Source organism: Salvelinus fontinalis, chromosome 29 (genome assembly GCF_029448725.1).
Source record: "Salvelinus fontinalis isolate EN_2023a chromosome 29, ASM2944872v1, whole genome shotgun sequence".
Lineage (NCBI taxonomy): Eukaryota > Metazoa > Chordata > Actinopteri > Salmoniformes > Salmonidae > Salvelinus > Salvelinus fontinalis.
Window position 1 is genome coordinate 36790758 of NC_074693.1, and position 12620 is coordinate 36803377.

The 12620-nt window shown below is 40.7% G+C and overlaps 1 protein-coding gene across 2 annotated transcripts; it reads right to left on the reverse strand.

Annotated features, from left to right (window-relative positions):
* Positions 1-560: 560 nt before the first annotated feature.
* Positions 561-8220, reverse strand: LOC129827938 (AP-1 complex-associated regulatory protein-like). 2 transcript variants are annotated; one of them, XM_055889236.1, is made up of 10 exons: positions 7834-8220; positions 6672-6720; positions 6532-6558; positions 6353-6378; positions 6137-6233; positions 5668-5766; positions 4421-4485; positions 4245-4318; positions 3732-3854; positions 561-3516 (listed from the first exon to the last, which is right to left on the reverse strand). In XM_055889236.1, exons 1-10 carry the CDS (start codon positions 7902-7904, stop codon positions 3221-3223), a joined length of 927 nt encoding a protein of 308 aa, XP_055745211.1. In that variant the 5' UTR covers positions 7905-8220; the 3' UTR covers positions 561-3220. The 2 variants fall into 2 exon arrangements, with proteins under 2 accessions (XP_055745211.1, XP_055745212.1); XM_055889237.1 differs by lacking the exon at positions 5668-5766.
* Between the last annotated feature and the right edge of the window lie 4400 nt (positions 8221-12620).

Sequence of the window (12620 nt, forward strand, 5' to 3'; positions counted from 1 at the left end):
CAATCCCACAGGTGAAGAAGCCGGATGTGGAGGTCTTGGGCTGGCATTGTTGCACGTGGTCTGCGGTTGTGAGGCCAGTTAGACGTTCTGCCAAATTCTCTAAAACGACGAAGGCAGCTTATGGTAGAAAAATGATGCTTAAATTATCTGGCAACAGCCCTGGTGGACATTCCTGCATTCAGCATGCCAATTGTGCGCTCCCTCAACTTGAGACATCTGTGGCATTGAGTGGTGTGACAAAACTGCACATTTTAGAGTGGCCTCTTATTGTCCACAACACAAGTTGCACCTGTGTAATGATCATGCTGTTTAATCAACTTCTTGATATGCCACACCTGTCAAGTGGATGGATTATCTTGGAAAAGGAGAAATTCTCACTAACAGGGATGTAAACACATTTCTGCACATTTTGGGAGAAATAAGCTTTTTGACCGTTTCAGCTCATGAAATAACACTTTACATGTTGCGTTTATATTTTTGTTCAGTTTATTAGACACACAAACTACACTGTTTATATATCATTCTGCATTAAGCCATTTGACAACTCAAATGATCACAGATTAAAAGAAGTTTGTAGGTTTTATTTTAGTTGCACTCAAACTCTAAATACTGTTATACAGTATTAACAGAACGGCACAGGTGTTGATACATTCTGTTTGCAATAGAATTCAAATCATTAGGGATCATGACTATAGGTGTAATCCAAACCTGGGAACCATGTGTGAAAGTTGGAAAGTACAAATTACAAATTGGAAAGTTCATACATATTCATCCTGGTCCCCCCGTGTGGAATGAACCCACAACCCTGGCGTTGCAAGCGCCATGCTCTACCAACTGAGCGTTTAGACATGCTTGGATCTCAAATTAGGATTCAGGTCCTATATCAGTAGATTCAAAGAAAAAGTTAAGTTGTCACACCACATCCGGTACCATTTCCCAGTAAACCTGTCCCACTTCTAAAATTCCTTTACATTATTCTCAGTAACAAATAAAAACACTTTTAAAATCAGTGGAATGATATGAATAAAACACAGAGGTTCAATCCATCCTTGTGATTGCACCCGTAATGTACTGTGTCCAACCCGTTAACACCATGCCAATTCTTGACAAACCATTTTATTTGTTTGTCCAACATTTTAGAGGTTAAAAGTGTTGGACAGTGCCGTTAGAAAACAAACCCAGTCATTGTTTGGACACACCGGTTTCAGTAAGTCAAACAGTGCATAGATAAAACTGCAATACAATCTCTCCCATCATTACAGTCTGTACACTTTATGTGGACAATATATTCAAAATTGAGTTATGATGCCAGCCAAATAGAGGGATGTCTGAAAAAGTTGGGCCAATTGTGCAGCTGTGGTAATTCTTCACCACAATCATGATTACACTTTAATTGCTAAAGGCAAATGGCTTTTGTTTCGAGGATGGTAAAGCTATAGACAGTGCAAATAATTAAATAAAAGTTCAATGCGGTGAAACAACAAACGGCGCCACATTGGATTCCCCAGGTAGTGGGGCACTATGGGAAGAAAAAAAAAAAAAAAAAAAAAAAAAAAAAAAAAAAAAAAATCGCTGTTCACTCAAATATCACAACAATTGACAAAAAACAAGGCGAGATGCAGTGTTCCGCACAATAAAGCTAGTCTCCAAAGTAGGCACATCAGCAAATCCACATTGAAAGGGTGCGCTGAGAGGGACTCCTTTTGCTGTGCGGGAAGACAAAAACCCATTTGCTAGGGCACACAAAGAAATGATAGCTACACACATTGGTCCATCTCTAGAAGCCTCCTAAACCTGGAGTATACTGTAGTCTCCAAACCATTCCTATCCTCATTATTCCTTAGCCCAGTGTCTTTACGGCAACCACTTCACTAAAGTAAAACATATACATGACCAAGTCCAGTGAGCAGGGTTACATTCTTTTCTTGAAAAATGTCTAACGATTGTGCTAAAACATAGGTAAAAGCGAGATCGAAGAGTTGGAGTCCAAGGTGTACCGCCATACTTATTGGCAGTGCCATTTAGTCAATAGATGCAGGTTTATCCATGTGCTCTTGTAATCAGTTGGTCTTACGCGTAAAATGAACAATTCACAACTTCTGCATGGAGTCCCTCACTATGACATATTGCTCCTAAATATTGAAAAAAAAAAAAAAAAAAAAAGAGAAAAGTCACATGCTGCGCAGGTTTAGGTTTGTACACAGGGAGTAAGGAATTATAAAAATTGGAGGTAGCAAACCTTCGATATATATAAAACTACACAAATAAGAATGTTTGTCGCACAAGTCTGTTCATACCTTGAGCTGCATTTGACTCACAAACAACGTTTTGATTCAAATAAATTAAGTACGTGGAGTAGTACGTGTCCATGATGACACACTTGTTAGTTGGAAATGAGAAAAGAGAACATAGCAGTGACAGCACTTGCATTTCTTCAATACAAGCACAATGCATGTACACTTTGTACAGACAAGTTGCTACATGATATGATATACTCCACTCAAGAGTTCCTATACATGTTTCATACCAGGGAACTGGAAAGCTATGATCCTTGGAGATCCACTTTGATTAAAATACGCACTTGCTAACGGACAATCTTTGTCAGCTAACTACTAGATAAACTGGTCAACAATTTATTTGCCATTTTATTTTCTAGTGATTGAGGCACTGATAGAAGTAGTGATAGTTGATGCTTTGATCATATTTGTTCCTATATGCTTTCGGAGCATTTTAAGTGTGAAGACACTGTAGCCCTCTCACAAATACAAATTCAAATCACTCACACCAACTTGATATGCAAATTGCACTTGTGTCAAAGATGCACTGGGTGACGTGATTCCAAGAAAATGTTGTCAGTCCAACTAAGGCTATATCATTAACATACAAGAGAAGATTGTCAAATCAAAAAAACTTGGCCTACCAGTCAATGAGGACAACCGAATACATACCGCTGATGAGGTTCGGTGTAGCATCAAACATTCCCAAAGAACAAATATTTAACACAGCGGGTGGGTCCGAGAAAATCTGGCATGTCCACAGCTTTATCTGATCTGTATGTACATAGCCTCTTTGACAGACATGCCCAGGTTAATGACACAAACATTCAGAGCAAGCAGACACAGAAGTCTTGAGTAGTAGTAAATCAATTTCCCTTTTGGGTGAGGCAATGGGCTGGTGGACTAACGCTAGGATTTGACTCTGGTACCCCTGGCGATGGGGACTATCTCTCCTCAGTCTCCGGTGCGGTGATATCTAGCGGTGGTGTTTCCTCAGATGGGGTGTCCATATCCATGATGGGGTTGACAAAGCACTCGTATTCAGAATCCTCTGCGTGCTCCTCAGCATTTTCCTCGGCGTGCGCCCTCACAAAGTCGTTCTCCCACTCCAGGGCGTTGGAGTCCTCCGAAGCGGAGGCCGGACCACTGGTCGCCTGCTTATCGCCCGGCCGGAGTGCCGCTCGGAGTATGTCCTCCTCCGTTTTAGACCTCTCCCACGCTGTGACCGTCCGGTTCATCCCTGAAGACAAGGACAACGTGATACACCGAGTTTAACCTCACATGGTCGTTCAACTGGTGCTTTTTGAGGGTTGAATTTGACAATTACCGTCGTTGTTCAATGAAACTGCACAGTACAAGCAGTACAACAAGTTCAGGGAATGTAGTGCAAATTCATGGAATGCCACCAACAAAACATCCCAAAGGGGACAATAAGTAAAATAGACAAGCGCCCACCTTCCTCGTCCTCCCACTCCAGGTCCAGTGAGGTTCCGTCATCATTGGTGGAGCGGGTCTTGGTGTTGAAGTCCCAGCTGCTCTCCGTGTTGGGAGTGATCACGTTAGTCTCAGAGGACAGCCCTGATGACACAAAGAAATTACAGGTGGTGTTAAAGAGCAAGAGGTCTCATAATAAGCCAGAAGAGGACTGGCCACCCCTCATAGCCTGGTTCCTCTCTAGGTTTCTTCCTAGGTTTTTGCCTTTCTAGGGAGTTTTTCCTAGCCACCGTGCTTCTACACCTGCATTGCTTGCTGTTTGGGGTTTTAGGCTGGGTCTCTGTACAGCACTTTGAGATATCAGCTGATCTAAGAAGAGCTATATAAATACATTTGATGATAATGATGCATGAGGATGACCTTTCAAAGATACAGAAAGTCATTTATCTTAAAATATAATTTGTATGCACCATTTAAGAGTTTTATCAAATATATAGGCTACAGAAAAGAGTTGTGCTAAAATAGCGGACTCACTGCTGCTCCTGAAGGCTTCCGACGTGGCCTTCACATTCTGTAGGTAGACATCAAAGTCTTCACCGGAGCCATGCCTAGAACAGAATCCAACCAGTGAAGGAGAAACTGTAAACTTGACTCAATTTGACACACAGACCATGAGGTGGTAGACATTTCCGCTTTGTTGATATACTCACTTTTTCAGATGGGCTGCGCCACCTTTGCCTTCCGTCTTGCCTTTTGTCCGTTGTGCAAGCTTATGCTTTGAAAAATAGGAATACCTCAGAAAAACTCTTGGTCGAAATGGTAAACAATCATCTCTTGAAAATGTGTTAGTGAAATGCAGCCAATCAACTGTTAAATTGATTAAGGTGGGAGCTGGGCAAACACATATGAAACAGAAATGAATTAAAAGGACAAGTTAACATTTTGTGAACAAAACCTAAATTGTTTATGTAAATGTCATGCTATGTTATAGAAGTGTCAAGACACTAGCAATTTCACTTGGTTTTCGAGAAGCTTGCCCCGCCAGCAAAATACATCCTCATGCTCGTTTTGCAGTTGCAGGGGCACAGATAAACCAATAACAAAGGCTCCAAAAACACACAAATACATCCTTTTAGAAGGGAATACGCTCTCCGTATAGTATTGCAGGTCTTTAGATGTTGTACACATGAAAGTGTATCATTATAAACTTTGTCCACAACGTTATATTCCATTTTGTTGGACTCAAGCAATACTTTTCCGTGTGTGAATATGCGTAGGCTTTTAAATCACCACAATGGGAAAGAAAAAGCAAGTGCATCCTCGCACAAGGAGATGTCGCTCGAGTCCAACAAAATGAAACATATGACACAATTAAGTTAGGAATTAAACAATTTCATGTGTACAACATCTAAAGACCTGCATTACTACAGTACACTGAGCGCTTTGCCGTTTCCAAAAGGACGTATATGGGGGCTTTTGGAGCCTTTGTTCATGTTATCAAAAATTTTGATTTTTGTATTATTTGTATTACTTGTCCTTTAACCAAGAGGAAAGCTGTGGAATGACAAATACAAAAAAAAAAATAAAAATCACAGCATGGACAAACAAAGGAATGGAAGTAAATGGTTATATCATTTGAGGATAAGAAATGGAGTGTGGACAAATGCCTCAGTTAATTCAGGTGAAAAAGGGAAAGGCAAACCCAATGCCAAGTCTGTTTTTTACAGTTCAGATAGTTTGACTTTAAAAGGACACTTGCCTAGAGGTACGATTTACAAATTCATTTAGAGATACATACCATAGGCTACATTACTTTAGATTGACCACCAGTTTATGTGGTATCATGTACTTGAAGGGGTAATCAAGAGAAGTAGGGGGTAGAGCCAAGGAAAAGCTGAGTGAGGCGTAAAAAGGTAGTGAAGGGACGACAGGCTCACTTCAATAATGGCCGCCTCACCTCCTTTATCTTTCGATCACGTGCCAGCCTGGCAGCCTCACGCTGGGCAGCATTTCTAGCCTCCTCTTCTAGCCTTAACTTCTCCTCTTGTGCCAATAACTGAGCAGAAATGATGGAACATAAAGAACACAAAATTGAGAACAGAAAACTAAAATTGCAAACAATTACGCAAAGCAAATAATGGAAAATTAAGATCGGACCAAATTAAAATATAAGCCTGTTATGAGCACTTAGGCTAAGCATCAACTTATCTTGACTATCTAGCAACATGAAAGGCACTACAAAGCTTATAAACGAGAATTTGGGAGGTGTAATGATTCTGTTGAATTAAACCTTCAATTATCAGTAAGCAACAAAAAAAACAAGGTTCTATGTAAAACTACATCTGTATGTATCCATCCCTTTCAGAGGCTCTGGTCTATATACCTTACATAGACGGAGAAGAAACTAGTTGCTTGTGTAAGCCTACCTCTGCTAGCAGCTTCTCGTCTATCAAGGTCTGCTGATTGGAAATTGCAGCATAGCGATGCTCTTTGAGGTGGAGGATCTCATCTTCGTTGATAGGCCTGGTATCAAAATGAAACAAAGATTACCTCAAGCTCACCTTGACTCACCAAGCCCTGATTAACATTATTCTTCTGAAATGCATTTGCCAGTCCCCTGAAACAAATTTTCTAAAACATACCTGGGACAGCTTTGTGGGCTCTCTGCCTGAAATTAGAATAAGACAACTTCAAACCAAAAGTGGACAAAGAATAATGTGCAATACGACAACACTCATTATGTCTTCTGTGCATCTTCAGACAATATCACCCTTTGGGATTGTTTCGATCGAACAAATATGGTCTACATGTTCACACTTACCTCATCACTCTCAACAAGGTTTTCAAACTGTGGAGACAAAATTGCACTGTAAGTATTAGCTAGTTACATCACCTTCTTTCTTCAAACCAAGTGACGAATGATAAAACATGTCATCTTCCAGAAAAATATATGTACCATACCTCTATTGTGTAATGTTCCCCAGCAGTACTGCTTCTAAAGTATTTTGACCTGCATGGACAGAAATATGAAAATACTGTCATCCATTTAGGCTGCTTTTGGTCACTGTGACTTTACATGATTGTCAGAGCTACTTCTTTCAACAGAATATATACTGCCTGTCATCAAAACTAACATTAAAGCCTAACTGATATCAACAATATCAAGCCCACAGTTTAAATCTGTGTACGCGACTAATACACCTTGATTTGTCAACTCAGAATGTGATTTCCCTCTAAGGAAGCATGCAATGAGTCTTCTGCCTACAAAATGTTTTAGATTTGTTTAAATTAGAATTCAAAAAAGCATAATCAAATATTAAAAGGAAACGCATCATGCACTCCCAAAAATGATGCGTGTCGGTATGCCAAGACCCATATGATTTTTTATTTAACCTTTATTTAACTAGGCAAGTCAGTTTAAGAACAAATTCTTATTTACAATGACGGCCTAGGAACAGTGGGTTAACTGCCTTGTTCCGGGGCAGAACGACAGATGTATACCTTGTCAGCTCGGGGATTCGATCTTGCAACCTTTCTGTTACTGGCCCTACGCTCTAACCACTAGGCAGGGTGAGGAACGCTTCAGTATTGACAATAGAGTCACAAATTGAACAATGAGACAGATATTTCACCGGATGTACTGTAAACTTTACTCTTGACAAAGTTTCCACATTTTTTAAGGAGTGCAAGGGCGAATTTAGTTATTGCACATGCGCACTTCACAGGCGTTCCCTAACGGAAATATGCAAATACATGGTATAATGCGCCAATAGGATCTCGCTAGCTCGTGCTTGACTCTGCCCCACTTCATGCTTGTTCTGCCCACTATGACTCATTTGTTCACATTGGAAACGACGGGCTGTAATCGATCTTGGGTTAGTTATAAACATCTTCGGTACAGTATAGTTTCTTAAAACCTAGTACCTATGATTGCTGAAAAACCTATCTACCTAGTAGAGAAAGGTATTTGACAAGCAACTGTGGCACGTATAAACACTTGGGCACCGTGGAGGTTATGACGCTACATTGTAACGTTATTGTATGACAGCCAACCCACTGAATACTTGTGTCTAGCTAGCTAACCTAGGCTGGTCAACGCTAGTTTAAAGGGCGTATCACTTACCCGCCTCCTCGTTTTATCCTGTTCGCTTCTCTTCTGAAGATCCCAGAACAATAAGCCCAACAGTTCCCCATCGCATTCTGTCAAAAATACAACTTCGTTGTTTGATAACTTCCTGGATATTCTGAGAAATTTGTTGGATAGCTAGCATAGGCGTTTCATTCCTAAAATCTTCGACCCGTCGCCGCGGACATTAGCTAGTGCTTAAAATGAAAGGGTGACATGACACCCAATGCACAACAGCTCATCGTGATACAGTCTATATTTTTATATACAGAAGCCTGTTGAACATCAAGATTAATCAGAAAAATGTGGCTAGCAACAGCCGTGGTTTCTTGAAGTCTCATTCAATACTTCCTTTTCCTCGTTCTAGGCACGTGACCTATGTTTAGCTACGGAATCTAACCTGGCTCAAACGAAATGTGCGCGCTTCAGATCCAAAAACACTGTTGAGAAAACAAGAAACTACTAGGACCACCATTATTTTTGTAAGATCAACAACTTTTGGGTGGCTTTTTCCCCATCCTCTAGTTCTTACATAGGACTGGTATAAATGAAAACATAGACAGCATAATATATGTTGTACAACATTACAGTAGCCCACATATATTTTAAAACATTATTTTCTCCATTGACACATGGTTCCCTTGGCGAAATTTGTTAGATTATAATTTCAACACAATGATAAACATATGTACACGGTAAGCATAAAAAATGGACATCTTTAAAAGTATAGATTGATAGTGGACTTTGAAGTTGCCGCTCAAGGAGATTTTGGGGAGTAAGCCTACCTGTGACCTTCCAAATCTAGTACATGAGAAGCCTGGGCTTCTAAGTTTAGTGCATATACTGCATTCAGAGCCAAGTGAAGGGATGGTGGTAATACCAGTTGTGAAGTTGTAAATAATGTTTTGTTGTTATTGTGGTAATTCCCTTAGTAGGTGACATCAGAGGTCAACATTTGGGAACTCTGGGATGTAGGCCTAATGGTGCTTTTAAGAGAACTGGGCAGTGTTGTAGTACTCAAGTCCGGTTTCGAGACCACATTGAGTGTCTCGTTCTTGGATAAATGTTTACACCGTCTCAGACAACGAGGACTCTTAATTGTTTCCCCGAGACCAGGAGAAGAAAAAAACACTTAATTATCATCTCCCATTCAGTCAGAAGATAAAACCGCTTCGCCAGTCCAAATATCCGCACTCCTTTCATGTCACCTTAATATCTTATCACCTATTGAAACCTGGGCTTACTACTTTACTCGAAACATTACTGTCCTTTGCTTTTGTTGAAAAATATCCTCAAACTTTGTTTGAATTTCCTTCATTCGCTGGTAGGGAAGAGTGGGGGGAATTGTTTGAAAGTTGCACGCTCACTATTAGTAAGGGGAGACCGAGGAAAGTTGTAACATATAGCGAGGAACTTTGTAACATATTTTGTCTTATCTAATATAGACCTGTTTGGGTTAGAGCTAATTTGTAGAGTGCAGTGGTGGAAAAAGTACCCAATTGTCGTACTTGAGTAAAAGTAAAGATACTTTAATAGAAAATGACTCAAGTAAAAGTGAAAGTCACCCAGTAAAATACTACTTGAGTAAAAGTCAAAGTATTTGCTTTAAAATAGACTTAAGTATCAAAGTAAATGTAACTGATAAAATATACAAAGTGTTAAAAGTCAAACTATACATAATTTCTAATTCCTTATATTAAGCAAGCCAGAATGCACCTTTTTCATGTTTTCTTTAATTTATGGATAGCCAGGGACACACTCCAACACTCAGACATAATTTACAAATGAAGTATGTGTATTTAGTGAGTCCGCCAGATCAGAGGCAGTAGGGATGACCAGGGATATTCTCTTAATAAGGGTGTGAATTTGACCATTTTCCTGTCCTGCTAAGCATTTCAAAATGTAACTAATACTTTTGGGTGTCAGGAAAAATGTATGGAGTAAAAAGTACATTATTTTATTTAGGAGTGTAGTAAAAGTAAGTAAAAGTAGTCAAAAATATAAATAGTTAAGTATAGTACAGATACCCCCAAAAAACTACTGAAGTAGTACTTTCAAATATTTTTTACTTAAGTACTTTACACCATTGGAAAAGTGGCTCTCTATTTGCCATCATAATGCATTTTTTTCACCATTATGAATCTCTAAAGAATCTTCTTCTTCTGTGGAGTTTAACGGAGGTTGGCATCCAATATGTTGCATTACCGCCCCCAACTGAACGTTAGTATAAATCCATTACACTTTGTGATACAAAATGGTAAAAGGGGAAACAGGAAGAATATTTGTAATTACCCTACCTCATTAGAAACCAACTACCCCATTCCACTACTTTGACCCTACTTGCTTCTGCACCAATGGCCTGGGAGGTTGGGATACCACAACTAAACCCACCCTGTAACACTTCTGAAGTCAAATATCATATACCCAAATACTTCCCTGCAGCTGCCACCACAACATCTATTTTCTGTGACTTACGTTCTATTTCTGCGATAGAGTCGATAACCATTACTATGAACGCTAAGAAGCCAACCTTACTGAAGCATATATCAATCGTTGGCCTATCCCTTTGTGCTGGCACAGATCTACTACTCCCAGGATCCCTCAATCTTAACCCATCCTTCTCTACTTTCTTCTCTGCCTCATCATACAACACCTTTTGCACTACTCTGACTCTAGCCACCTCAATCTGCCTCGTACCGGACACTTCCGGTCCCCCCCCCCAGCAACATGGGCACCCCTACAGTTGACACACACAACTTTATCCACAAACCTACATAATGCTCTATCCCATGGCCTCCTGCACACTTCCCACATCTTGGAATCTCCCTCCTACAAACTGCTGTGACATGGCCATAAACATTGAACGCAGTGCAAAGCTCTAGTATGACTTTGTCGGGTAAAGACTCAAAACTCAAAAGGACTGACAGTGACTCCTCTATTTCACCAAGCTCACCACCAGGTCTGCTTTGCAGTAATTGGCGGGCATCACAAACACCAGGAATCTTCAATTGCGCCACCTCCACACTTAACGCTACCCCACAAATTACTTATTTTAATGGTGCCCTGTTCCTAAGATTAAAGCAAGAAACAGATCTTGACACAAGTTGCGTGACACGGAGCACCCACTCCCTCTGGTCAGAAGAAACACAAACAAATATCTCAAGTCCACAACAGGTTAGTAAGCTCCGTTAATTACTTGTTTATAATCCATTGTTCATTTACTGAACCATCCAACATGTTGATAACCGTAGAATCTATCAATAGACGAATCAAGGAATTGTTTTTAACCAGACTAGCGTCAAATGTTTTGTCTACTTTGACCAGTGAGTTATTGGTTCAGCACCCAGAAAAGGACTACACTAACTTAATGCCTATCTGTTGGTAATGGAAACCTAAGTTACTGTAGTCGGTCTCTGGCCTGCAAGAGACATCTCTGGTGCCTGTCTCTGTCAATCCAGCATTTTATCCTGACTATAGTCGGTTTTAATGCCATATATTCTAGTGACGTGGTTAAGATTGTCTAGCTAGTTACTGTGTGTGTGTGTGTGTGTGTGTGTGTGTGTGTGTGTGTGTGTGTGTGTGTGTGTGTGTGTGTGTGTGTGTGTGTGTGTGTGTGTGTGTGTGTGTGTGTGTGTGTGTTTGCTGGTGCCGGGCCTCCCGGGTGGCGCAGTGGTCTAGGGCACTGCATCGCAGTGCTAGCTGCGCCACCAGAGTCTCTGGGTTCGCGCCCAGGCTCTGTCGCAGCCGGCCGCAACCGGGAGGTCCGTGGGGCGACGCACAATTAGCATAGCGTCGTCCGGGTTAGCGAGGGTTTGGCCGGTAGGGATATCCTTGTCTCAGTATGTAAAAAAAAAATGTAATGAAATGTAAAAAATGTAATAAAATGTATGCACTCTACTGTAAGTCGCTCTGGATAAGAGCGTCTGCTAAATGACTAAAATGTAAAATGTAAATGTAATGTTACCTTCACTGATTAAACTGCACCCAACTCCTTTCCCACCCACCCTGAAACCACAAATGGATCTGCCAAAAGGCAAGGATCCACTTTCTCCCAAAATATCACTCCTACTGGACCAGATTCTTCTTTATCATGTCCATTGATTACAGGCTTGGGTTCTGAGCTCTTCACCACACCTTCTATCTCACTTAACTAGCCCTCATTCACTTCCATATCCCCTCCAGAACTCAGTCTGGCGCATGGCTCACTCTGTTTGTACTTGACACCAATCTTCTTCAACACCCCATCTTCGTTTTTATCGCCATCTTCCTCAAATTCAACCTCTACTTTTTGCATTGTCTATTTTTTCCCCTCCATTCCTCTTCAGAAATCCAACTTTCTGCGCCCCTGTCCCAATATTCCTCTTCTCCCGACTTTGCTTGCAACCCGGTGGCATCCCGACGTAGCTCCATCTCATAATCGTCCTGCTCACCTCGGAAACGTGTCTTATCCGAGTGCCAACATTTTGAGAGCCTGATTAGTGGCCACACACAGAAAAACGACCCCCAAACTCAACTCTGTTCTCTTCGTTCAACTGCATGGCCTTCTCTCTTCCACCTTCCCATTTGGTCATGAAAGCAGCAGAAGTGCTCCAGTAATTAGGTCCTAATAAAGATTGTCCATGTACCACACCTGTGTTAGTTTATACACAGCCAATCAGCAGAGAACAAACACGCACATTAAGTTATTAACTCCAATAAATACTTTGGCCTGCAACCATTTGCATAATATTACCATATTACAAAGAATGTATTGCATATTTTACTGTGGTTTCAGGTTTAGTCAG

Excerpts from the sequence above, each read along its gene's own strand:
- LOC129827938 (XM_055889236.1), bottom strand. The coding sequence starts at position 7,904 with ATGGGGAACTGTTGGGCTTATTGTTCTGGGATCTTCAGAAGAGAAGCG. Across the intron at positions 4,486-5,667 it reads GTGATCGAAAGATAAAGGAG|CATAAGCTTGCACAACGGAC; the intron begins GTGAGGCGGCCA and ends TATTTTTCAAAG. Across the intron at positions 3,517-3,731 it reads GGAGTGGGAGGACGAGGAAG|GGATGAACCGGACGGTCACA; the intron begins GTGGGCGCTTGT and ends CCTTGTCTTCAG.